Source organism: Meleagris gallopavo, chromosome 7, assembly GCF_000146605.3.
Source record: "Meleagris gallopavo isolate NT-WF06-2002-E0010 breed Aviagen turkey brand Nicholas breeding stock chromosome 7, Turkey_5.1, whole genome shotgun sequence".
NCBI classification, from domain to species: Eukaryota; Metazoa; Chordata; class Aves; order Galliformes; family Phasianidae; genus Meleagris; species Meleagris gallopavo.
The window spans coordinates 14318906-14344777 of NC_015017.2; the positions used below are offsets into that span (position 1 = coordinate 14318906).

Consider the following 25872-nt stretch of genomic DNA (forward strand, 5'->3'; position numbering starts at 1 on the left):
ACCTGCCAGCCGGCCTGCCTGCCCGGTGCGCGGGACCGGCGAAGGGAGAGCGCTGCCTGCGTGCAGAGCTTAGCCGGCCCTGGGAGGGTCTGCCTGGGTGATGCCGGCTTCTCCTTTCCCAAATGAGTTCTCTTGCTGTTCTCTCCAACTCACCGGGTCAGTGTGCTGCTTAGAGGGAGGAGCGAGGAGAGGTGGTTTGTTCTTTTTCTGCGTTTTGAGTGCTAAGGTGTTTTCCATGGCTGCAAATTCATTCTGAGCCCTTCTGGTGTTTAGGATCTTTACATGGCTTTTCCATAACTCGCGCTTTATGCAGTGAGCAGGGTTTGGTGGCGGCTGCCAGGCAGACATGAAATGGAATTGTGAAATTGGTCACACAAACATATTTTTTTTCTATTATTTGTTTAAATAATCTATAAAGTTGTAAGAAATTAAAAAGGAAACAATCTTCTTACATGATAATTTCATAAAGGTACCAAATTCCTGTGCTTTTCCCTGATGAGTAATATGAAGGATGCTTGCTGAAACTCAGAAGTGTTAACTAAACTGAGGTAGTATCAGGGGATTTTGTGATCTCACCTCCTTATACCTCGGCTGGAGCTGTCCCAGCCCCTCTGTTCTGTGCTGGTCTCTGCCACCAAAGGCAATGGCTGTATCACACCAGCTCAGTCTCTCCCAAGCAACTGCTCTTAGCTGTTCCTATCTCATTCCCCTCTTGGATTTCTTCAGTGAAGTTTTAATTGAGAAGATGTCTTCCTACTTGACTACGTTTGTTCAGGGATAACGTGGCAGAAGAGCAGGAAAAAGCCCTGCAGAGGATGATAATCTTTCAGGGGAGTGTATGCTTGTTAGCTAATTAGTGGGGAAGTCCTTAAATTTCAGACAGCAATGAGGATTGCTGCATAAAACCAACAGATGCTGAAGTGTCACTGCTGTCCTTGCTCTTCAGGTTATCACAAGGGACTGTGGTTCGTGAGCATTTGCTCTATGAATTTAAAAATCTATGAGATGAGACTGTAGTGTTGATTTAAAAATGAACATATGGAACAGCTGTGGCTGTCTCAAACCTTAAAATGTCTGTCAGGCTGCGCTGGGCTGTACCAAAAGTTGAGTGCAGTGTTTGCTCTAGTGTGCTGAGATATGCTGCAAAGCTTAAATCATTTGTAGTTAAGAGGAAGAAAAGGTGATCACAGTTTGGATAGCTTGCATTCTGAAGTTCTGTTATCAGTTTGTTTTAAAAACATCAGCATTCCTTCAGTGTGAACTTGTAGCAGACCAAAAGTTACAGAACTGAAATATTTCATTTCATTCACAAAATGGTAATACCTAATGTCTGTCAGCCATCGTGGTACAAATGCGAAGCTCTTACCAGATGTGAGCCTGTATTGCCTCTGACACAGTGAAGGTAGAAGTAGGTGCCTAAATGCTAAGATATCCCAGTAGTTTTAAGGGAAATGTACCCAAATGTCTAGACCACACAGGCATCTCGTTCCCTCAGGCTGGTGAATTCACAGCAAGCTGAAGGAATTACAGGAACTTCACTCCCCTGTGTGATCCTAACATCCCACTAGCTGCATAGGTTGGTGGGTTTGCCCCAGAAGCTCTGCTTGCCAAGCTCTACAGAGGCACTGCAGGAATTAAAGGACTATTTTCTATTCCAGTTTTGCTCACAAGTGTAAAATGCACAGATTCTCTTCAGAGATAAAATTCCTCTTTGTACTGCAGCTCCAGAGAGTGCATTTAATCTTTCTATGGGAAGTTGGCTTTTGTATTTTCTTAACAAATGAAAATGTTTTTAAAGCAAAATGCTTTTAGATGCCTTCTTTTAAACACTTTGAAAAGTTCTGTTGTAAAGATTTTACTTAATGTTTTTCATAAAATAATCTGTTTTCTGTTTTTGTGCAATGCACAGGGCGAGTCAGGGAATTAAGGCAAAAATGAAGTCTGCATAGTGCAGTCATTTGACTGCGTTCTACCTTGTTGGAGAAAGTGCTGAAAAACAGTATCTGGTGTTCTAGTACAATTCTTGGCATCAGTGGCACGTTGGTAAACTGCAGGATAACAAAGCACCGAGTGTTTTATTTCAGTATAATGTGTTTTTAATGACAGGAGGTCAGGGTCTTACTGTGCCTCTCCCAATCCTTCCAAAACCACTGAAAAAAAACCCAACTCTTTTTTCTTTTGCAATTCATCTCATTTGTTGAAGATAAACTGATGTATTTCCACAGTGATGATTCATGCCCGTTAACCTCCACAGCTTTATTGTGTTTCCTTTACAGATGAGTGTTCTCATCAGATTGTCCACAGTAGTTCTTTTGAATATCTCTACATTGTGAAGTGTAAAATCTTCACATGTATGTCGTGCATTCTACATGCAACTGTGATTTTTCTCACGTATGAGCTAAAGCTGACATTGCTTTCTATAAACATATTCACTGATGTGTTAAAAATTCATTAGAGAACTTGATCTGCTAAGGCTTGTAAAAATAGAAGCCTTGTAAACCAATCTAATTGTATCAGTGCAGTTCCAATCCTTTTCTTATCAATATTGGCACCTCACTATTTTGCTGCTGTTTCTCTGCCAGGCAGATCTTTTAAGGACAGGTGGTGCTAATGCACATCTAGTTCAATTGCACTGTTTACGTTACTGATGATTGTTTGCGTATGAGTATATTAGGCTGTTATGGGAACATCAAAAATGCTTAATTCCTTGGGATTACTCTCTATCACTTTGTTTATTGGCAACAATGTTTTTTAGTCTTAAACATCTATAATGTGGAATTTAAGGGGGAGAGGTAGCAAAAAAAAATTTTTTTTTTTTGACTTGTGCTTGTACTTATTCAGACACCTAAAGTCCTTTTTTCCTTGTGTTCACCTTTTCATTTACATAGCTTTCTTTGTTTAGGACCCATTTTGTATGTTTTAAAATGTCACAAGTCGGTCTCAAACAGTGAGACTGCGTAAGTAGGTTTCAGTTTACAAATTGACAAATGCACATTCTTCTGTGGCAGAATGTAGATATGCATAATTGCATCTCTTGATTCATGATTCTCCAGACCTTTTCCAGGCTGGTTTTTTTTTTTGATGACAGGTGATGGGTTGTTGTATTGGTAAAGTGCTTTTATTCTGGAGTATGTTGGACAATGTTTCATTACTCTTAGTTTCCTATTGGAGATCTATCTATTTGCTGCAGAGATGCCAAAATGAGAGGGCTTGGGGCATCCCATTTGAATATAGTAGACTATCAGGTCTCTTTAGTCCTTTGACTAAATTTGATACAACTTCAAAGATTAATTAGTTTTTTTCTTCCCCCCTCATTTTGAATCACGCTGTACTAATGCTGTTTGTCATGCCATTGATCCTTAAGCTATAATGTGATTTTTATGCAACTTGACTTGCTTTTTCAGTGTTTGTTTCTATCACAACTGTGAGGTCTGAAAATGACTTTATTTTTCCAAGTCAGGGAAAGAAAATAACTTTAAGCATAGAGATTCATTACCAGGACTTATCCCTGAGAAGATGAGTTTGGATAGGGTATAAAGTAAATGCTCTCAAACTATCTGTACTCTGCCCTGGTCAGCCAGGTTTCTAAAGAAAGTATTAGAACCTCCTAATGGGATTTTATAATGGAAATGCTAATAGAAGGCAGCAGAAGAGTACCTAGTCTCTATCTTTGCATGACTGCATATGACAAAGAAAAAAATTGCTTAATCTTTCTTCCTTTGGCTACCAGCTAATAATTGGATGGTGAATCTTTGACTTGGAATTGCGAATGTGTGTGCCTACATGCACGTCATCTGTCTTTTAAAATGAAATTATTTAATACATGTTACTAATTAAGAAAACCCCTTATAAATCAGTGTCAAAGCTTTACAGGTGAAGATTCTGCCTTTGTCTGTTCTTGCAGTCTCTTCTGCAGCGCAGGGGCACTCTATGCCAGAGCTGAGTGTTGCTGAGGCTGGGGGCCTCTGCATTGTCAATGCCTTCTGATGCTTCACCTGCTAATCAGCAAAACAAGCATACCTTTATTGTAGACATCACTGTTGCAACATAGAACTTGGAAAGTTAACTATTGGAAAATTAGGAAGCATGAGAAATGTTGTCTGTGTGCCTGTTGCATACAACCGTGAATCATTTTTGCTTTCTTTCTGTGGGACTTCCACCAGGCTGTGTTAGCAGGATAAGTAATGCTGGGTTAGTGATACAAAAAAAAAAAACATTTGCAATGCTTCTGGGAGGAGAACGGGGGGCCTTCCCCCTGAGTAGATGGGGAGCTAACACAGAAAGGTCAGCAGCAGTGTCAGATGCTCAGCTGGGGAGTTGAGAGAGCTGGCATGCCAGTGCTCAGACTGATGCAGCGCATGTTTGTGGCAATGCTTGTGTTGCCTTGCATTATAGTGTGAGTGTTCAGCATGTCTGTAAACTAGAGTGCTGTTGTCAAGCTGGGCTCCCGGGGCAGGCATGCCCAGTTAGTGATGGAGGAAGGCTTGACTTCAGTGACTTAGCATTGCTAGCAGCTCTGTGGAAGAGGTCCTGCTACAGATTCTGCATTGCAGTATTGAGAAAATCTCTTGTGATCCCCAGCTTTTGTTTTCTTTGTTTATTTTTTCTTTCCCTCCATCTTCTGCACCAAATAGTGTGATTTTCAAGGGGTAATGGTTTTTATGACCTTGATTCAGTGTCTTGATTCCTTTTCACTTTGTGAGAAGAGGAAATATGATGTTGTAACTTAAAGAGCTCAGTATGAATATGTATTCTTTATTTTTAAAAAGTGAACTTTAAAACCTCTAAATTCAATTCCAAGGAATATTTTTGATAAGTTTTGTGTCATTCATAAGCACTTTTCAAATGTTTAGATACAGAGCATAGCTTCTGGAAGTTATGAAATGGCTGGTGCAAGGGAGAAATGAACTTCATAGTACTGTATTAGAGCATAAGAGCTGAGGCTTGATGAGCTTTGTCTGATTTTTTTTTTTTAATTATTTTTATTCTTAACTGGTATTTACTGAGATGCAATCAGATCCTATTCTGGAAAACTTTGGCATGTTCTTTCAGACAGTATGTTCCTTTCAAAAGCAGCAGAATCATATTATAGATATAAGGTTTGGGGCAGCTGAAGTGGAATGATGACCCTTCCAGTCCTATAGGTAATACGGAAGAATATGAATTGCTTTAGTATGAGTAGGGATGTTTGCTGCTATTGTCTTGTTCTATATGGTACTCAGCTGCTTCAAATTAATGTTTTTGGAAATGCATGACTTTTTTTTTTAAGATAGAAAATCTCTTCTCATAGAAGTACTTGAGACTACTATAGCTTTACTAGTCCGGCTGCAGCAAATCTGATGCTGCTGTATGTGAGACCTCTTCACTGCAGGCAGGTGGCAGATTCTTTTGAGAAACTGATATTCTTAAAAGGCTGTGCAACAGCCACCCCCACTGGCAATTTCTTTCTCTTTCAACAAGATTTGAGGAAGCATTTCAAATCAAATTCTGCTGTCTCACCTCAGCATGTGGATTAGTCTCTCCAAGCCAAGAGTAGTGCAAAAATAGCTTAAGAAACCAGAAAATGGAGCTTTAGGAACTTCAGCAAACATCAAAGACAGTTGTGCTGATGATCAGAAATAACAAACATTGACAGAACTAATGTCATAATTTGATTATATTGTCAACGCTGTTGTAATACCATATGCTAACTCTGTAAATGTGATGGCTCCCAACTCCTTCGTAATTACAGTTTATTGCCTAAGTCATATAGGATTGGGAGGAAGAGCGAGACATGCAAAGAAGGAATGCTGTAATGCTTCTTTTAACCCTTTCAGTTCACATTTGCCAAAATTTCTGCATGTGACTTAGCGGAACTTTCTTTTTGTAGCACAAAAGCATGAAAAACCTTTGCCCTTGGAGAAACCCCGTGGGTCTCTTATGTTATTTCTAGCTCTCAAGGGCTTTTCACCTTTCTTCCCCAACTGTAAATCAGAATATTGATCAAGTTTCTGTGCAGTAGTTTTGTGAGAAAGGATTTTAATTTCTTTCTTTACAATTCATACGGGCATCTAAGTCTTGACGGGGACAAGAAAACTTCCCCCTTCTTCAGAGGAAGAGCTTTATCCTAATCTGATTTAGAGAACGTTTTAAAAAAATAAATAAATGCCTGTGCTTGTTTTAAGCACCAGATGACACGACACAGAGGGCAGCAAGGAGTCTGTGGCCGACAGGAGCGCGTGGGGTTTGTAATCTCTGCGTGCGGCTCCACAGTCTCTTCCCACTCAGAGGCTTATTTAACCATGTGGTTATGATAACTGTAGGGTCTGTAAAGAGGAGTTTGGAGTCAACAGCTTGTCTCATGCTGAGCGTTGGGGGTCATGGCAGACTTGCTTTCATGCTGTATAAGTACATTTGTAATATTAACGTGGATTTGTATGGAATGACTCCATTTTTGCAGAGCTGGAGAGCACGTGTTCTGTGTGATGCTGCATCCAAGTTTTTGAATGCTTTTGATAATATATGTTCAACTATTCTAAGTGCTGGATCCACGGCTGTCACCTATTTTTATGTTGCTCTTGTCATGCTTCCTCTTCCTTCTTGGCAGATTGTAAGAATCCTCAAATTATTTTCGTGTTGGTGACTTACTGTAACAAACAAATATACTTTTAAATTTCTGTAAGGTTGAAGTTGCTGGCATTGAACCAAAGGATTATCTTGTGCTGTTTAAACTGATGATTTCAGCTTGCACTTGAGTGGAATCAAAGGAACCTGCAAAGCAAGTTGGGCGTTGCAGGCTGCAAAGCTTCTATCACTTGTTGCCACTGCTCCCGACCCTGGCATGTCTCCTGTCCTCCCATCAGGCAGCCTGATGCATTGGGCTCTGCCCTCTCCTTCAGGTAGTGGCACTTCTTGACTTTTCTGATTTCCTGCCCCTGCAATGCCTTGCCTGCCCTTAGCATTTGACCATATCCCTCTCCCTCATTGCAGCCTATCTCTAAAAGTTAGGGCAGGCACAGACTCACTGGAATATCTGAGTAAAATATGAATCCTTTGATGGATGCTTGCCGTATCTTTAATAAAAATGTCTTTAGCCCTTCTTCCATTCACTCAATCCTGAATTAAAACTATTTTAAAAACATTTTCCATACTCTTTTCTTCAGCATAATAATAATAATAATAATAAAAGCACTTTATTTTTAAGGTTTAGTTGTGAAATCCGTGTATGCTTTAGGATGGAAAAACATTTGATCTTTCTTATTTTAAGGTGTTGGTGGGAAACCAAATTCTTGAAAACAAGTTGTAAGTCTGCTATATAAGCACTTGAATATGCCTTGCAGGAAGGCATTATTGTGATTGATGAATGTATTTATTTAAAAAAAAAAACTCCTAAATGAGTTTCTTTTGTAGCTTCAATCATTACATCATTAAAAAGAAAATGGAGAATAAATGGAGAATAAAACGCATATCCATACCTATATAAAAATCCCTTGGAGAAAATGCTTTTTGATTTAGAGGATCATCCTCATGCTCTATTTTCATGTGATCATGGGATAATAGGTTTCTTGCTCCCTAACAGAGGCTCTAGGTACTACAGTAATATTATGTGTGCTTAAAAGGGCTGTAATCTTCTTTTATTTCAGTTAATATGTCTATAACAGATTTCCCTCTAACCTTCAAAGAAAATGTATCATGTAATTGCATTGAATGAGAGATCTGGTGCAAGGAATTTATTTTTCTGAGAAACCATAGCTTGTTGGCAAAGAAAACCTGTAAATACTCTGAAGCGTTCACAGGTAAAGTTAACTGCTAGATTTAGGTGCATTTGATTAATGCTTTGCATTAGTGTATGTATAGATTTCTTGGATTGTGTATTTTTTAAAAAGCATAGGAGCTTGGTCTTATAGAAACAAATTGACTATGCTCAAAGACTGTAAACAAAGCTGCACCTCAACCAGTGTGCAAGACAGAGTTAAGTGTTATTAAAAAAGAAACAAAAGCCTTACTCAGAGTTTCATGGGTTTCTATGCTAAGAAATTAAGTATTTATCATACAGCAATGGCCATTTCTTAGGGGAGGGATCTTGTAGTATCTTTCAATATTTGAGAATATTTTACAGAAAATATGGCCAACCTTAAAGCTCTCTAATGCGCAACAATGCAAAATTATATGCTTAGGTGACCTGTTAATTAGTTCTCATTCTGTCTCATACGATTTATAGCTCTCTGACTCCTAGGTAAAAATGATGTATGACTTAATGGGGTGGAAATCTAGACTGGGTTCACACCTTCAATTGTTTAATGCTTTCTCTAGCGAGGTGACTAGTGTGATGGGAGGAGAAGGCAGCTGTAAGCATCTTCTCATTTATTATGACAAGGACAGAAAAGCCCATGCTCTTGTGACTTATGGTTGTTTGCTTCCTTGTCACATATCCGATTCACTGGAGCGAGGAGGGAATGTGGCTCTTCCATAAAACACAAACATAGCAGCTAAGAACAGAAATACGCGTGATCTTTCCTGCTCAAACTTACTTTAATGCAGCCATCCCATATATTCTCAATTTAGCTCTAACTTTTTCATAGTATGAGAGAATTATTATTCCACTGATAAAGAGGAAAACCCTCTACAAGCGAGCAATTTTTGTTAGCTTAGGGGTTTTGAAGAAGCTTTTATTTATTTATTTCCCATCCCCAAATGGCTTTTTTTGTCTACTTTGGTATATTTTATGTGCAAAGCAGTTATTGTGTGTTATGTTACTCTTAGGCATGAAGTTTCTCTAATGATGTTAATTTTGGAATATTTGTCTTTACAACATCTTTTGTACAGTGAATTTGATTTTTTTTTGAAATGCAATACTGTAAACTCAGAATGGTTAATTCTGAATTTTTACTAGATTTAATGGTTGTGATAAGTCTGTAAATGAATACAGCCTTTTCCAGCACTTTTGAAGTTTGTTACTTCCCCTGGAATATCCCCAACAAGCTGTGATTTCTGCTAGGCTTTTCTGGAGGTGTGTTGTGCCCAGGGTAAGGAGTGTATGTGCCATTCACAAAGTAACCCTACATATGCTTGCTGATAGCATGGATAGTTTTGCAGTGCAGTGCCTCTTGTGATCTGTCTTGCTGAACTAGATGATCTGCATCACTCCTTTTAAATCTGTATGTTTTTTTTTTTAAGTTATTGCATCAGGCTTGCTTCTTGACTGTAAAGTTTTGGCAGTGGTGGTGGTCCCTAGGTCCCCATGTGGGTGTTCATTCATTTGTCACTACAAGATAGGCTAAGGTCACCACTGAGAGCTGCTCTGTGTGTGAGTGGGACACTGGGGGGGGGAAAAAAGGACTTTCTCTTTCTAGTTTAGTCCAGCAACTAGGAAAGAGGCTTTGCTGATATGAAATATAGGCACTTGAGCTAATGTACTGTAAGTAAATGTATTTAGATTTATGTAAGGTACTAGCTATGATGCTGCTAACATCTTCTAAATTAAAATCTTATTCTAAATTTTTCCTTAGGAATGATTTATCCAATTCTCAAGTATACTTCTCTCTCCTTAACATGTCTCCTTGACATACAATCAATCGCCTTTCTGAAGGCGATGTTTTATAAGAAATTGGAATGTTAGTTACCCATTTTTCTGGGTAAAAAAAAAAAACTTTTCATGTATGTGAATACAATACACAGGGTTACACAGATAATACTTCTGTGTAGTTAAATGTTTGTGTACCTGCTCTCACCAGTTAGTTATTAATGAACTTTGGGATTCTTCTTCCCAACACCAGTGTTTGTGAAGGTACAGGCACTGATGTACCTGGCTCCTGTCATGCAGATGTTCTTGTGTCTGTGGGTCCCTCCTTTCTGAGGGAGTTTGTCACATGGGCACTGATCCACCTGTGTGAGATCAGAGCCTAAGCGTATTACTGGCAAATGTAATTGGATGTTGGACTTGTGTTGCAGTGCAATTTCTTTCAAGTGTCACCCAAGATTAACTGAAGAACACGAATGATAGAGGACATTTTAACTGCTGAATCCTTGGAAAATCGTTCCAGAGAGGAGGATGTTTTAAATCCTGAGCTGGGGACTGTGGGCCATTACCACATATAATACCTTGCTCAATATAAAGTTCTAAAATGTTCCTCATTGCTTAGTTTACTTTAAATATTATTTCCTGTGAAATAATTTGATTAAAGAGTAGTGTATACACATTGATATGATTACTAACTGCTGGTTTTATATGCATAGTGTGTTGTTGTTTTTTTTTTTTCTGATGAATCTTGTCTATATAAAAATGGCAGAACAAGCATCTAAAAAGCAGGGTCTGTGTGATGAAATATTTCCCAGCTTGAATGAAATACTTCCACTAAAACTGCAGACACTGAATGCTGTACTAGCAGTGTTTAGGCTTACAGTGTTTTAGGAACCTTGGGATTAGTGTTTATCTGTCCCATAAAGGATACGAATCATTTAGATTAGAAGTAATCTGATTGTATTGAAGTACAAATTATAGCACAAATGCCATTCAAGTGGGTTAAGTGACCAGGGTTGGTAAACACCATATGACTGCTGATTGGTCAGAGAAAGAGTATTAACTGAAAGATAATGATGGATTTTAATCCAAATCTCTAAAGCACAACAGCTGTAGTTCCCAAATGAGTTCTCTCTCTGACAGAGTTCTAGGACACTGGTTTATGTTTCCAACTATTTCTCTTGCACAAGAATTAATTTGGAATATAATTTGTTACTCCAGTATGGAATATAGATATTCCATATGGCTTTCTTTGATTAAATTTCTATCTCATTTTCCGTTAGCAAGATCACTGTGATTTCTTCAATGTCCATAAAAAACATAATATTTTTCTTTCCCTGTACTGCAGTACCTAGTCTGAATTAGTTAAGGAAAATCAGCTAATGTTCTTCCTTGTTCATGTTTTTTATCAGTAAGAAGTTAAATGATTGCACAGTTTCAGGTTCTCTGTTAGAGAGAATCTTCCCTTAGAGTTTGTGCATACCCTGAAATAAGCATGTTCATTAAAGGAATTGGATGATTGACTGAAAAAAGGAAAGTAATCTAGCTTTGTGATTCTCTGATCTATCTGTCTGGATTGGGAAGTCAGCAGCCGAGAAATCAAATGGTCCTAAATTACTGTTTACAGTCCAAGCATTCAGGCATTGGAAAAAGAATTAAGGTCCTTTAGAATGATGCTGTTACAGATTATCAATGTTTGTATCTGGAAAATGTAGGTGGCTAGTTTCTCTCCTGTTCAGGATTCCTTCAGATCATCTGGGTAATGTAGCATTGAGAGCTGTGTTTTGTCCTTTCTGTGTAGTCTCAACTCCAGAAGCTCATGTAATGTTGCAAGTGTAAGTAGGTATGAGCCCTGTCCTTTTGGTTCGCAGCATAACTCAAAAGGAAGTTTGGAAGCCTCTTCCTGGTACAGAAGTTATTGGTGGACTTAGCAGAACTGAGAAGATGTTCAGTGCATGTTTACAGGAGCCCTTGATCATCTTTGTTATAACAGTCTGAAATGCCTTTAGAAAACCATGACAAAGAACTTGTGGCCTGCCTCTTCTTGGATTTGGATTCTGTGAAGTCTCTTATCTTAATTTGTTCTCATATTAACGCAGTAGGCACTGCTTACAGTTTAGTATGTAGTAATGTTCTCATTAAAAGATGAATAAAACAGGCTTCCAGTAAATGGAAACCAAATTGCAGATTTTTTTTTTAAGGAAAAAAGCTGAATATTGGTTTGTGCATCCAGATAAGACTATTATGGTGCTGTTTTATGGAGAGGGTAATGTGAGATGAAGTGACAAGGTACCTATATATATTTTATATGTGTGTGCTTCCATATGCTTGGCCCAACAATAGTAATATTGTATTGTTCTGCTCAGGGAGATGTGCACAAATTTGGGCAGGGTGGGCCAACCTGTTAAATTTTGTTGCTAGTGTTGAAAGAGTATATCTTACAAATGTTGACACTTGGTATGTGGTTAATCCATAGGTGATCAGCTGTATACATTATTTGGCCATTGGCATTTATGAAGCTGAGGAAACTCAAGGGTAAGCATGGGCTTGCTGCTGTTCTTCACACACTCCAATTGTTTCTGGGGATCTTTGCAGTATGAGGAATGTAAGGTTGGACTACAAGTATGTGGTGAAAAACTAAATAAAATGCAAATGGTGTCTGACCAATAACTCTAATGCTGGATCAAGACAAATTTGCAGTAGAATCTTGAGTATCTTCAGAAGCCAGGGCGTTTAGATTGATCAGTATTAGTAGTATTACTGCAGTTGAAGGTTTTGCTGTACTTGGGTTGAGTTTGCTCTTATTATGCTTCTTTACTGCTTGATGTTTGGTTTTGTGGTTGCTTTATTTTTAAGGCTGTTGTTTGTTTTCCCTCTTCTCACTCTTTTCTTTTTAAAAATCTATTGATTTTTTTCATATATCAAAGAAGAGAGGGTGAAGTTGAGGATACAGCCCAATTTCCTGAAAAATATTTGTTGATCTTCTCTAGCTCAGTTAGAACTGCCATCTGAGCCAAAGCCCCAGTTAAACCATTTGCAGGATTGAGGAGACTTGGGCAATATTAGCATAGTTCAAGAACAGTCTCTGAATAGTAGACCTCATTGGTTTAAAGGGCTCAGAATCCAAAACTGTCACCTCACTCCTTAGTGTCAAGTTTGATTCTTACTTTAAATTTAGGGGAAATGTGAAACTTGGAAGTTGCTTCTATAATATTCAGAGTTGTAAAATTTTCCATATTTTCATTTGTGAAAGTACTCAAACAGTATATAAGGATTCTATTTAGTGGCTATGCAGTTTCTGAACAATAAGAATGGCAACTAAATGGATTAATTTCCAGTAGAAACTCTGTCTACTAAACGGGATTTTCTAGGGGGGGGATACTTTTATATTTTTTTTTCTGGAAACTATATCTGTAATATCCTTCGCAGGTGTATTTTGTCATGTCTCTGAACTCCGAGTTGCTTTCCCATGTGATTTCCTGTGGAAAAATGACAATTTGTTTCTGTTGATGGTAGAACTGGGCTTTGTCTGTGTATCGTAGGTAAAAGGCCAATAAATATTTTAAAACAACGAAGTGTTATTTAATTAGTGGTTTGTTTACTGGCTGAATCAGCCATTTAGCATAAGTGGAATGAATTATGATAGCTGCAGAGATGGCTGCAGAAAGTTATTCTGATAAGGGAAAGGGAGATCCTAGTTTTTAAGGGGAGTCTTCCTTAGTATAAAGGATAATAGAAGGGGGAGGTTGAATATAGGGGAAGAGAACACACTTGCTTTTGCTGTATTTAAAAAAAAAGTAAATGTTATTTGTTTCCTTGCCCGCATTGAGGAAAGAGGAACTTTAAACCCACAGTTAGCACTGTCCCAGAACAAGTGTCAGGATATATCACCCATGAACAGTTTATATGACCAAGGACAGATGTGATTATTGGTGACTTGCAACTTTGGAGCATCTTACTAGTATGAATGGTGGGAGCTAAAGTCCCAGTATAGGAGAAGTAGACATGGTGCTGAATGATAAAGGCTAGGGTATAAGAGGACTAGATTTGAAGGTCTTTTTAAAGCCCCATGTTTACAGCAATAAACACAGCAGCAGTACAGGACTTATAAAGTTCCTGACTAAGGGAGCTGCGACACTCCTGGTTAGCTGCCAGAAATAATGCCAGCTCCAAACATTCAAAAAATCCTTTGCTGGATTCTAGAAGAAAAATGAAATAGATTTCTCTTTAATTCCCTTCTAGTTTTTGAGTCTTCAGAGTTCATGTTTCCAGTCTTCTCTGAAGGATTAGAGGGATATTTAAAAAAAAAAAAAATCTACAGTCACCAGAGGGTTTTTATAACTGCATGAACTAGGCTTAAGAGAAATGCTTAATGCTGCAAGATAAGAATTTTGAGAGCTAGCAGCTATGGACTTGATTAGTGGAGTGTCATAAGAGAGATTTCAAATTAATAAATTAGTTTTTCTTAAGTAAAACTTTCCAAGTGTTTGGTGTTTCAAAATGTCACATTGATGATGTCAGCATAGGAGGCGTATTCAGCCAGCTGGATTTTTTTAAAAGCAATAAAGCAGTATTTAAAACTGTTTCATAGCAGAAATTGTATTCGATTCCCTAGCATCAGTTCTTTAGCAAAGCACAGATGGACTAGATAAGTTGCTATGAACGAATAAGGTCCTCATCCGTTGGGTGATCTACCAGAGCAATTGTTTATCACAAGGATGTATTGCATTATGAAGTCTACTGTTCCATACGTTTCTTAATAAGTGTTCACAAAGTTGAGAAAACACCAAACATCTCCAAGGAATGAGACTGGATGAGGGAGAGATTTACTGAAACAGGGTATAAGAGTCAGCTTTACTGCAATCTTAAAGTTGCAAAAGGCTTTGAAAAGTGAATGACTGGAGGGAAATATCTCATGAGACTAAATTGGGCTTTTGAAAAGGTAACTTCAGCTGTAAGCTGTAAAGTGAAAGCAGCTTGTTGTGCACCTCAGCATTTTCAAGTGCAAAAAATAAATATTCTGCTCATGCTTCCATCTTTCTGGGGGTTATATTTATTCAGAGGAGATTAACGGCCAATTTTCAGTGTGACTGCCTTCATCAGAAATTTATCCCTTTTCAAAATGACGTTTTTATGGGAGCAGAATTTCTGTGAGAGTTCAGATTCCAGTGTGATAGAAGAATGTTTATATCCTTAAAGAGATTCCAGAACTGTGTTCTTGGCAGGATGGCAGTTTAAGATGAGAGCAGGCTGTGTAATTTTGTCACATCTTTTTGTGTTAAGTAACTTTATTGTGGTATTGCATTTTAATTGCTCTGTGGTTACATGGGCATCTCTTAATCTGGGTGCTTTACAGATAGATGCAATAATACGCATAGATTGGTATTTGTGGTTCCTGCAGTAGAGGAAACAGTCTAATATGATTTAAACTGGTGCAGGACTGATGGTTGTACAAACAGTAATTTGAAAGTATAAGGAAACTTTGTCTGAGAGCATGGTGAAACTTCACCTTGTGCCCCTTGTTGCCTTTGGTTGCTCTTGTGGATGGAGAGAAATGGCGAAGACTTCTCTTTGCATGTACTCATCCAGATTTTCTATCTTTAGTTGTCCTCCATCTTTTCTGGAGAACTAATCTGCAGCCTGGAGGCAACTGTTCTGTGGATTTTGCACTTCTGCCTCTGTCCCAAGATGCTGGAAGTGCTGTGCTTGTGCAGGCTGGAGCTGTTTGCCTCAGTCTTTGCTGCCAGGCTCCCAGGAGCGTGCCAGTGGGCGCAGCTGAGCTGGCGTGGGCTGTGGCCCCAGGGGCTCTGACTGCCCAGGCCCCTGCAGAGACCTCTGCACCCCTGATTTCATTACTGTGCAGTACTGGACCTTAGTGCTCCTTCTCCACTGTTCTTCTGGTGTCCTGTTCTTCTGGTGTTAACTTGCAGGCAGTTTGGATGTGGTTTGAAATTCCAGTTCCTAAGGGGTGAGCTGAAGCAGTAATTGTTTCTCCATAATTGTGAATAAGTGGTATAACTTTTGTGCAAGGATTAATTCCCTGCTTCGGTGAGAGGTTTTCAGGCTATTGGCTTAGGTATGCTGGGGAAAACAAACAAACAACAACAACCCTCCCCCCCCTCCAAAATAAATAAATAAATAAAAACAACCCCACAAACTGATGGATGTATTTATTTGCTCCACTTCTTTAGATTTTTATTTATTAGCATAGAAAAAGAGATTTAATGAGGTGATTGAAGGTGTAGCATTATTTTATGTAGCTTGAGAGTTTAATGGTCCATGATTGGGGAGATTACTGTATTCTGTTAACCATCCATAAGTAGATGTGACAGGTGAAGGGAGTAAGGGGAACTACATGTGATTTGTAAAGCAGGCAGAAGAGGTCACACTGGTTCTTCTTTTTAATTGTCCTTATTTTCTCATATGTGTATATAGTGTGATGGCATATGAACAGGAGAATGAGATGAATCTACGGATGTATGGGAGTAGGGAAAGAGCAGGAAAGAGATCCTATGGTGTAGGAAAGCTGTCCAAACAGCAGCAGAAGAGAAATACAAGGAAAGGAGTCAGAAAAAACATCCATTCAGCAAGAAGGAAAATGTCTAAAAACATAAAATAAAATTCTTCAGGCCAAAGAAGTCTTTAAGTTCTGCAGGACTTAATCGTGTTTTCTGGTCTCAATTTCCCTCCAGTTTTCTCAATGCTTGTGGGCTGCATGAGCCTTCTGCCACTGACGACAGTGAAAATCCTTTGCTGCTCTCAGGGTGTTAGGGGTGGGCCCAGCAATGCCTTGTAACTCGTTCTTGAGATTTACTGTGTGTCTGTTACAGCACAACTTACCCTTCTTCTGCTGAGCATTTCAAGAGCTACTGCCTCCTGACCCATCTAATCTAAAATAAACTTAAACTAACCTAGCAGGTCTCAAAAACTTGACAGCAGATGGCACATGCTTTTGTTTAGCCCTGCATATAAAATCTTGGTGGGTGGTAACTGCCTTAGGACAAAATCAGCATCCCACCAGTCACCATCTGGGATGGCAGATGATATGTGGGACTGTCATGAATAAGCATTCTGATGTTTGTAAATGTCCGAAGGAAGACACAGCTTGTTAGCATTTGCAGTTGGTATGTAGTCAGCACTGCAAAAACCTCACGTTATGCAGTATTCAGCACAAAGAGAATTTGTCTATCTTGGGTCCATCTCCGTCATATGGGTGAGTATAAGGTGATGATTCTTCCACAGTTTTAGCTTTGATGGTGAACTTGCATGGGACTTCTGGCAGACTTTTAGTCATTGTTGGTGCTTCTGTGATAAGAATAGCTCTTCTGATTCTTAGATACAGTGTCAGAGGTAATGTTTAGATGACTCATTTTGGATCATACCTGATGTTGATAATGAGCATAAATTTGTGGTATAAAACACGTCCTTGTTCTGGCAGTATAGGTTTAGTTAATAGGTGAAGGAAGGGGACAATTTGGACCCAAAAGTGTAAAATGACTTTGAAAGAGCACAGATTTTTCTGCTGTAGATGTGCATCTGTTTGTCTGTGCATCATCCATCTGTGAGAAGGAGAAAATAGGAGTAGACAAGGGTGATCCACAAGAATACACATGTGCAGCTTCCCTCATTCAGCCTTTTTGTGGCTCTATGCACTGAACTAGTTTGAGAAATACTATTTAGATCAGTTGTGTTTAGACCTCTTGTTATTTATGTGACAAGATCTTTATGCAGGTTATTTTAGATGGTAAAGCCAATTGAGTATGAAGCTCTAGGATGTGCTGAGTATAAACATCTTGGAGAGAAGGAAATCTGTGCATCTGCCATGTAACTACTGTGGTTAAGGCATCTGGTTTTTAAGCATTAAAGCATGTTTTATTTGCACTTGGTCTGTGTATCTGCTGAAAGTTTGACAAGATAGTATTTTCTTTAGAGATTCAAACAGCTGACCTGACTGTTCTTTTTGCAGTACTTCCAGTTCCTTGATGCAGAATATTAAAATGGTGTGGGGTTTGAAATGTTTGTGCAGTTTAATGCTGTTGGAATTGCCAGTCGTTCTTTGATATACAGCTTTTGGGGGATGAGAGTAATATACTATCTGAGTCTCTTCAGATGTTTTCACTTAAGTACAATATCCAAATAATATACTGATGAATGATTAAAAACAAAACAAAACAAAATCCCATGTGAATCTTAATTCAAGGAGTACTTTCCAGCTTAAAAGTAAGATGTAAACACTACATTAAAGGTATGTCCAAAAGCTTTTCAATCCCAATTAATGCAACAGTATGATCACATTTGCTGGAATGTAAAGGAATGAGGAGGATTTATCTTTCAAATTTGTATATGCAAGTGCTATCAAACAGGTTCTTTGAAGAATTGAAGGGAGAGTGGTGTGGATTATCTGCAGCCTGGAAGCATATGCATACACTATTTCTGGATCGAGGTGTGAAATACCAGTGAAAACAGTAGAAAGCTGCCTCAGTCTTTATGAATTGAAGTGCTTATTTTAGTGTGGAATAGGGTAGATAGTCAGAATGGATTTCTGCAAGCAGCAATTACTAAAAGCTGGAGATGACCGACAGTTTGAGGTTACCAGACATCTGCGCAAGCCCAAGTGGAATTTGAGCAGTCTCATATCTTTAGCAATGCCAGGGATCTCTCTGTGCTTTGTGTCAGCACAAAATATGATTGTTTGTGGCTCTTTTAAACAAGGAAAATGGAAAGTGAAACAATATGTTCAAAGCAGAGCCAACTTGAACCTTTTCCATTCCTGCAGATGACTTCAAGATAGGTGATCCCTTCAGGGCTGTCACTTCACCAGCTGGGTGGTTCTCTTGACTGTAAATCTGAACTTGTTAATAATACAAAACGTGTGTCTTTACCTTTATACTTAAAGGACACATAGCTTTCAATATATTTTCAGTTCCAAACAAGAATCAGTATTTTACTTGGCAGGTGACTGTCTATTTAGGATGACTCACCTGGGGCCATCTCTTGAGAAGCATCTTAGGACTGGTCTTCATGGCCACAGGCCATGCTTGCTGTTCTGAGCAGGGTTTTCTCTCCCTCATATTTTTTAGTTCAGTCAAGCAAGCTGATGTGTCTGTCTCATGTTATTTTTTTCACGTTGCTTGGTCTTTGTTCATGCTCAGTTATTAATTCCACATAGACCTCAAAGCCTTTGCTCTTGTGTCCAAGAGCTTTTTCACGATATTATCACGCTTTATCCTGAATTAGTGATTTTTCATTGCAAATTATACTCAGCTTCTAGTATTGTCAGACTTGTGCTATATGAACATGAAGGCTGTCCACTCTGCCTGCTTTTCTGTTAAGGCTTCCTTTTATGGTAGGTGAATTCTTGGTATTTTTAAGAAAGGTAGGAAATGATTTTTGTTCTCTGAGACCAAAGCTTTACACACTCCTCAAATGTGATAATGCTCGGGCAAGATAAAGTAACAGCCAGGTACAAGCACCCTGTGGGAATCTCCCATTATGTCAGTGGATTTTGATCTTTATTCCCGCAAGTTCATGCCTAAAACTTTTTTTTCGTAATAAAAATAGATGCTTCAGTGGAAACGCTTCTATTTTGTAATAACTTTCTAGTTACTTAAAAGTGATTTACATTACATAGAGGTATTAATTTTTGCTTAAAAACACATTCTAACACGTCCTAGATCAATTTGTACTTAAAAAAAAAAAAAAGCAGTTATTTGAATATGATATTGAAGGCAGATTCAAATTAAACATTCTTTATTATTTTTCATTCATAAGTTTGTTTTCTGATCTTTAAAGTTGTAAAATATGGTTAATTAGCAAACAATACAAATTGTTCAATTTAGATTTTCTTTTTTCTGTGGATGAACACAAGAAGAATCCTTCAAATTTTAGGTGAAATATTTGGAAAAATGCAAGAATACAACAGTACAACTTTGTAGAATTCTTAAGATATACAAAATGATCTTTGAAAATTCTTAGATAATATAATGCAATATATTTCGATAAATTAGCAATTAATAAAATGTTCCCACGTTTTAACTAAGATTGTGAAAACAAGCAAAATTGGGAGTACATTCAGGAAAATGCTTGAACACCTCATTTGAACTTGACAAAATTCAGCAGTTTTATGATTTTGATCTACTTTTATGGTGGTGATGTTGCATCCTACTTTTAATTTTGTGGCTTTGTTTGTTTGTTTGTTTTTTTACTGGCTGCTTGGCATTTTGGCATGTGAGATATTTTAACCCTGGCTTAGTTTGACAAGGAAGTAATTCAAGATCTCTGGTCTATTTTATTTTTTTCCTTTCTTCCTGAGTATTGCTTTAGAATTTCAGAATATTTGTGGTTTAGGGCTTTGATAAAAGATTAGAGTTCCTGAATGAAATAAGATCTAAATATGAACTGATAATGACCATCAGTGATGTTGGGTTAAAGGAAACTGAATAGCTGCTTTCCTGGCAGATCTACTCTCTCGTAGACTTACAAACATGGAGGGAGCAAGCAAAAGCCCTGTGCAACTATAGGCTGGATGTTTGAGTAGATACATGTTCTTCCTCAATCAGATAAAAATTCTTAATAAATCACATATTAATCTAATGTAATATGTGATTGTATAGTGACAGATTCCCAAGAAGTAGGTAACAACTTATTCATCATTAAGCAAAATTGGATTATAGTGATACAGCAAAACCATTTACTCTTCATGAATCACAATCCAAGATTGCTGCCTAGACTCCACACTTGATTAGCCTTCTTGGCAATAGTCAGGTATATTATTTCAGGGCAGGATGCATCTCTTTGGCAAATAAGATGTATAAATCTATTCTTGTTAATATTAAGAAAGACAGAAAATCTATAAGTAAAGATTTCCTAAAGAGGAAAGCTTGTAATTAGAAGATGCTACATTCATGGACAGATGCAAATGCAGTCAGTCTAGGATAGTCTAAATCCAGAGTGATTTTCTTTACTCCAGTTCAGCTGAGCTCTCAGTCCAGTACCGCAGGTCTAATTTTAGGTTTCCTTGAAGTGGACAGTTTCAGGGCTGGTAGAACAAAGCAAAATACTAGCTACTTGAACGTTTTCCATTTTATGAATTACCTTGTACTGAACAGCTAATGTTTGTGTTGAGAAACAACCATCTGTTTTTGTAGTTGAAAGAGAATCTTGTTCAAATGTTAAATACTCTGAAATGTGTTAGTGTAGAGGCTGTCAGCCATTTGTTATGCTACACCATTCGAAACTTTGCTTGTACGGGAATAGCAAACTGACTTCTAATTGCCACTGATTAAATCAGTATGAAAAAAACTTGCTGGCTAAAGCCGTATTTAACTGTTTGGTTGATGTGCATGATCTACTGCTTATTCTTTAAGTGATGCAAGGAATAAAAATAAATTAACTCCTCTGAACCATCCAGTTTTTACTGTAGCTTTGAAACAAAACATGGTGTGCTTTGTGAGCAGTTGAAAGAAGTAATGAAGAGTTGGTGGGTCGTAGAATTTGGGATAGTAAATAGCTTGACAGGTGGGGACACTGCAGAATGTGATGCCTCCTTGAGGAATTTCAGAACAAGACAAAGATAAAACATGGCATCTTATATTTTGATTTGTATCAGAAGAAAGAGGAACACGCTTTAAGAAAGGAAATTGGTCCTTTAAACATATGGGAGATTTTTCAAGGTTGGCTTTAAAATAGTCTCTAGTGCTTTTTTAACACTGTAGGATACTGAGCACAAGGCACTATGCATATGCTGTTCACCACAGTATCCCAATAGAACTTGTTGCCCAGATGGTGCAAACCATATGCCTCTCCATAGTTTATCTATGTTTGGGAAATACTGTCTGAAAATCTAAGAAAGGTCGTAAGACTTCTCCAAAGCTGTTTTAGTGAGTTTCTTTTAGGCAGTGCTCCGGATATATTTGAACTGTTTGGGGTTTTTGTTGTTTGTTTCTTTTGAGTGTTTTATGGCAGCATTGAGGAACTATGCTCCAGTGTGAGATCCCAGCTTAGGCACAGAAACTTGGCTCTTCCATTTGCATACATAGCTTTTCCTCATGAGAAGTACTTACGAAGCATACAGCACAAGGCTGTCTTGATTCTCACATTTGTTTTTTCTCCCCGCTTTTCTGAATGAACCTTATTGAAAATGTAACAACGTAGAAAGCCAATTTTTATATTTCCTCCATAACTCATTTGACTGTTTCGAAAGGCTAACAAAGAAGAAAATTCTCTTTGCTCTATGTGAGTGGTTAAAGTAAGTTTTTTGTTTTGCTTACCTGGCAGAGATCCATGCAGGGCTGGTATTCTAATCATATTTCCAGCATAGTGGTTCTTTGAAGTATGAACTAATTAGGAATGGGCATTGCAAAAGTTTAGACCAGTGCTTAGGAAAAGAATGCTTTGTGTAACCATTACTAATTCATTAGGATAACCAAAAGCTTATTTCCTTTGAGTAAAGATTTGCACATTCTCACCTACAGCAGTATGCTATATATAATACTTCTTTGTAGCTCCTCGGAAAGCACAATTCTGCTTAAAAGTAAATTAGCTAAATTGAAAGGCTAATTGCCTTGGGCTTCAAGTATAAAGAAGGTTCATGCTTAGATTTCTTTCCCAGCTGAAAGAGGCTGAGAAGATGTGGTTTCAGAAATCCAAACAGGGTATCTCATGACAACTAAGAATTTTAATGTGGTGTCATAAATCACTAATTTATTCTTGCTGTGGTATTGCTTGCAGAATCTATTCGGACAGATCTGCTCTGTACACAGGATGAAGCGTGATGGGGAAAAGTGTTTCGTCTGCTAACAACTTAGTCAAATATCTAAAAGCTGTTATGTGAGGAAGCAGTTTGAGAATGACTTTGATCAGAGTAAAATGGAGTATATCTGGTTTGAAATAGAAGAACTTAATGTCATAGAATATCCTGAGTTGGAGGGAACCCAAAAACTTGGTTCTGCAAGAGAAAGGAGCAGAATTACAAGTACGCGTAGAAGATGAATGTGTCATATGGTCCCTTTATGAACCTAGATTTTCTGGATCAGTTGGATGTTTTGAAATGAATACAGATGTTCTTCATTTCCTGCTTTTTTTCTTGTCTTTAAGTTCTCACTTTTCAATTTTTAATTGGGTCTAGTTCTCTAAGTAATTGAGTAAATACTGCTACAATGATATGGCACTATCTTTGTAACGCGTGAGTCACTTCAGGGTGATTCATGGTGTTGTGCTCCCTGATGGAGTATTTTAATTTGTGCTTGGCATTTATTGACTGCTGTTGAGACTTAACAAATAGCAGACTGTATCCAGGCTTTACAAAAGTGGGAAACAAATGACACCTGCTAGTCTTAAATAAAATCATTAATGACTTATACACTAAATAATAAAGTTTAAAATATATGTTGATTTTTGAACTATAGGCAGTTGCTTTTAAAGTGAAGCTCCTCTGTTGCCTTACACAGAGCAGAGAACTTAAGACCCAGATTCAGGTGAAAGGAGGACAATGTCAGTATGGAGCTGAGGCAATTTGTAGAACTTGTAATAATAGCTGAACAAAGGTGAATTAAACTGTTTTTAGGACCCAATCCCTGTGATCAACTTTGTCTAGGAAAGGTGTCAAAAATGTTGGTCTCTTGAAAGATAAAAATGAAATAGCTCTCTGGAATGACAGTCCTGTACGTAATTGTGTTTTTATTATTTCTGGGGAGAGGGGCATGAGGGCTGAACATGGTGCAGCTTTAAAAGCTCACAGTTGTTTTTATATTGGTGTCCGAGTTATAGAGCTTGTGGAGATTCAGTTTGTTATGTGTTTGGAATAACAATTTTTGTGTCTTTTAAGTGAACATTACTCATGTACAGGTGCTGCTCTGGAAGTAATGCCTCCTATTTCAATATGTTGGCCCACAACAACAGAGGTGAACATTGGAGATATGGTAGTAGAGGCTGAACCGTCTCAACAGTATTCCATTACACTTTTTTTGCCCTGTGACAGATGGCAGCGGTCTGACAAAATGGCATCTGACATGGAAATGCGTATGAAGCAATGGTGTGTCATTGAATTCCTCCATGTGGAAAAATGGGCACCCACTGACCTTCATTGACTCTTGCTGAACATTTATGGAGACCAAATAGTGGAAGTGAGTGCAGTGAGGCGGTGGGCGGTACGTTTCGGCAGTGGTGACAGTGAGATGAAAGGCAAGACATGTCCCGAACAGCCATGCAGATTTTTATGAGCACAGCATGCAGGCTTCTGTTCATTGCTGGCAAAAATGCATAGCTGATGGTGATGATTATATTGAAAAATACTGTTTTGTAGCTGAGCATTTGCTCTATCAAACAGTGTTATTGTTACTTGTATCTGTTCTACTTGCCATGGAAACGAATAGGAAGCATAACTTTTGGAGCAAACTATGTAGATTGGCAGTATTGTGCATGTGGTAGGGAAAGCATATTTGCATTATAGAAAAGTTTTGCTCATTTAAATTGATGTTTAAAGCTGAGCTAGATGTAGGATTAGCTCTCATAAAACTCATTAGGAGACGCTGTATGTAAATATGTATAAATACATTTTCTAACCACGGACTCAATCATTTTGTTTGAAAACCACGCATTCTTTAAGATTCCATAAAATGTTTAATATAGAACTCTTATTTTCAAATAAATTTTTATGTAGAATTAAATGTGAACATAAACAGCTGGTAAATTTGACCAGACTATCTCAGATGTACTGATACATTGTTGTATTTTGCCCTTACGATAATTCCCATTATTTCTCACTTGTAATGAATTTGTATTTTTTTATTTAGTCTTAAACCTAATTCTAAATACTTCAAAATCCCATACATAACAATTACTTTAAATGGGCTTTTTTGATTTTTGCAGAGTACAACGATCGTATAACTTCTCTTAATTCTCAGCTCACTGACTGTAGTCTCAAGTAGCTGCTTCTGTTACATGATAACATTAGTGAGCTGTGCAAAAGCTCGAGGAGCTAAACGGCCCCATTTCCTATCTGATTCTTGGTGAGTGAGAATAAATACTATCCAGAACTCTCAGAATCTCTTTAGTGAAAGGCTGCTTTTTTCTTAATGGGGAAAAAAATCTTCCTAGTCACTTGAATTTATGCAAGCATCTGGCAAATGTAGAGGTTAGGAAGAATGCACAAGTTATGTTTATGAGGTTGGTTTTGTGTAAGTTCTTGTACAAGTTTCTTTCATAAAAGCGCAAAGCATTCAGGTAACCTTTCTTTAGAAGTCAATCTCCTCAGACATGCATCTGCATTCATGTTAAGATTCTTACGCTGACTCAGTGCCAACTGTACTTATATTTTAAAGCTAGCACATTTCAGCAGAGATTTTTGAAGGTGTTTTTCCATCCCAAATTTTAAAGAAGAAAGGAGATAGAATTTGAAGAAAGATAGGACCTTTCAGATGATAGTCTTTTTTGAGTGTGTGGGTTTTTTGTTGGTTTGGGTTTTTTGCTTTTATATATATATCTCTCACAGAAACTGATCAGTTATGGTAGAAGATACATTGTTGTATTAAAGGTACTTCTATAAGTTCTTAGTGGATATTTGCCACCATTGCTTTCACTTCAGAAGAGACTGGGCAAGGGTATTAAAATGGCATTTTAAAGATGCCAATTACTTCACAGGACCCACAGAAATGGCTGAGAGTTGACCGGTGTTCTCTGAGAGTAATTTAAGAGAGGAAAGAAAAATGTTTTGTGACTGTGCCTTCATGTTTGCCGTGTGTTGAACCATTCTTGGCTGCAGGACAGGTTGGGAAGGTGCCTGGATCAGTTTCTAGAGGTGGTGCAGTTCCCCAGCTAGTCCCAGAAGCCACTGCTGTGCTTGTTCAGTGCATGCATGGAATCTTCTTGGCTCTTCACAGCAGGCAGGAGCATGGCTTTGCCTCTGATTATGTCACACCTTATTTGAAGTGCTTTGCTGTACCAAATGTTCAGGTCTCACATTCCAGGAAGAGGAAAGCTGGGATTGCAGCATGGGAACAGACTTGAGGGCTGGTTCACTCCGGTCTCTGGCTGCACGTACAGGTCCTCTCCAGCCTCAGACCCGTCAGAGCGTGTAGGTATGTGTGTTCCTACAGCCAAGCTGGAGATGCTTGGTGAAGGTACTGGTTCTGAAGTGCTCTGCTAACGCTGCTCCCTGCTGCTGTGGCGAGGTTATCAAGTTGCTTTTATTTTAGACAACTATAAGCAGTCAGTTATTTCAAAATTTCAGTTGTGATTTTTAATTCTTAAGTGGTAACAAGATGTTGCTTTCTGTATTTCTCACTTGTTCTTTAATAATGTAGCCAAGATGGTGTTTTGTACTAAAAGCAAGTTTAAAACTGTTCTGTTTATGTATTATTTTTTTTTTAGTCTTT

General features: G+C 38.1%; 1 protein-coding gene across 2 annotated transcripts in view; it reads left to right on the plus strand.

Moving 5' to 3' along the window:
• ZNF385B (zinc finger protein 385B) overlaps positions 1-25872 on the plus strand; it is a 153627-nt gene that overhangs the window by 1028 nt on the left and 126727 nt on the right. The window contains exon 1 of one of the 2 annotated variants that reach the window (XM_010713538.3): positions 16698-16712. The exons of the other annotated variant lie outside the window; for it this stretch is intronic. Coding sequence (XP_010711840.1) covers positions 16709-16712 — 4 coding nt within the window. The 5' untranslated portion in view covers positions 16698-16708. Of the gene's footprint in view, positions 1-16697; positions 16713-25872 lie in introns of those variants that run through there. 2 annotated transcript variants of the gene reach the window in all.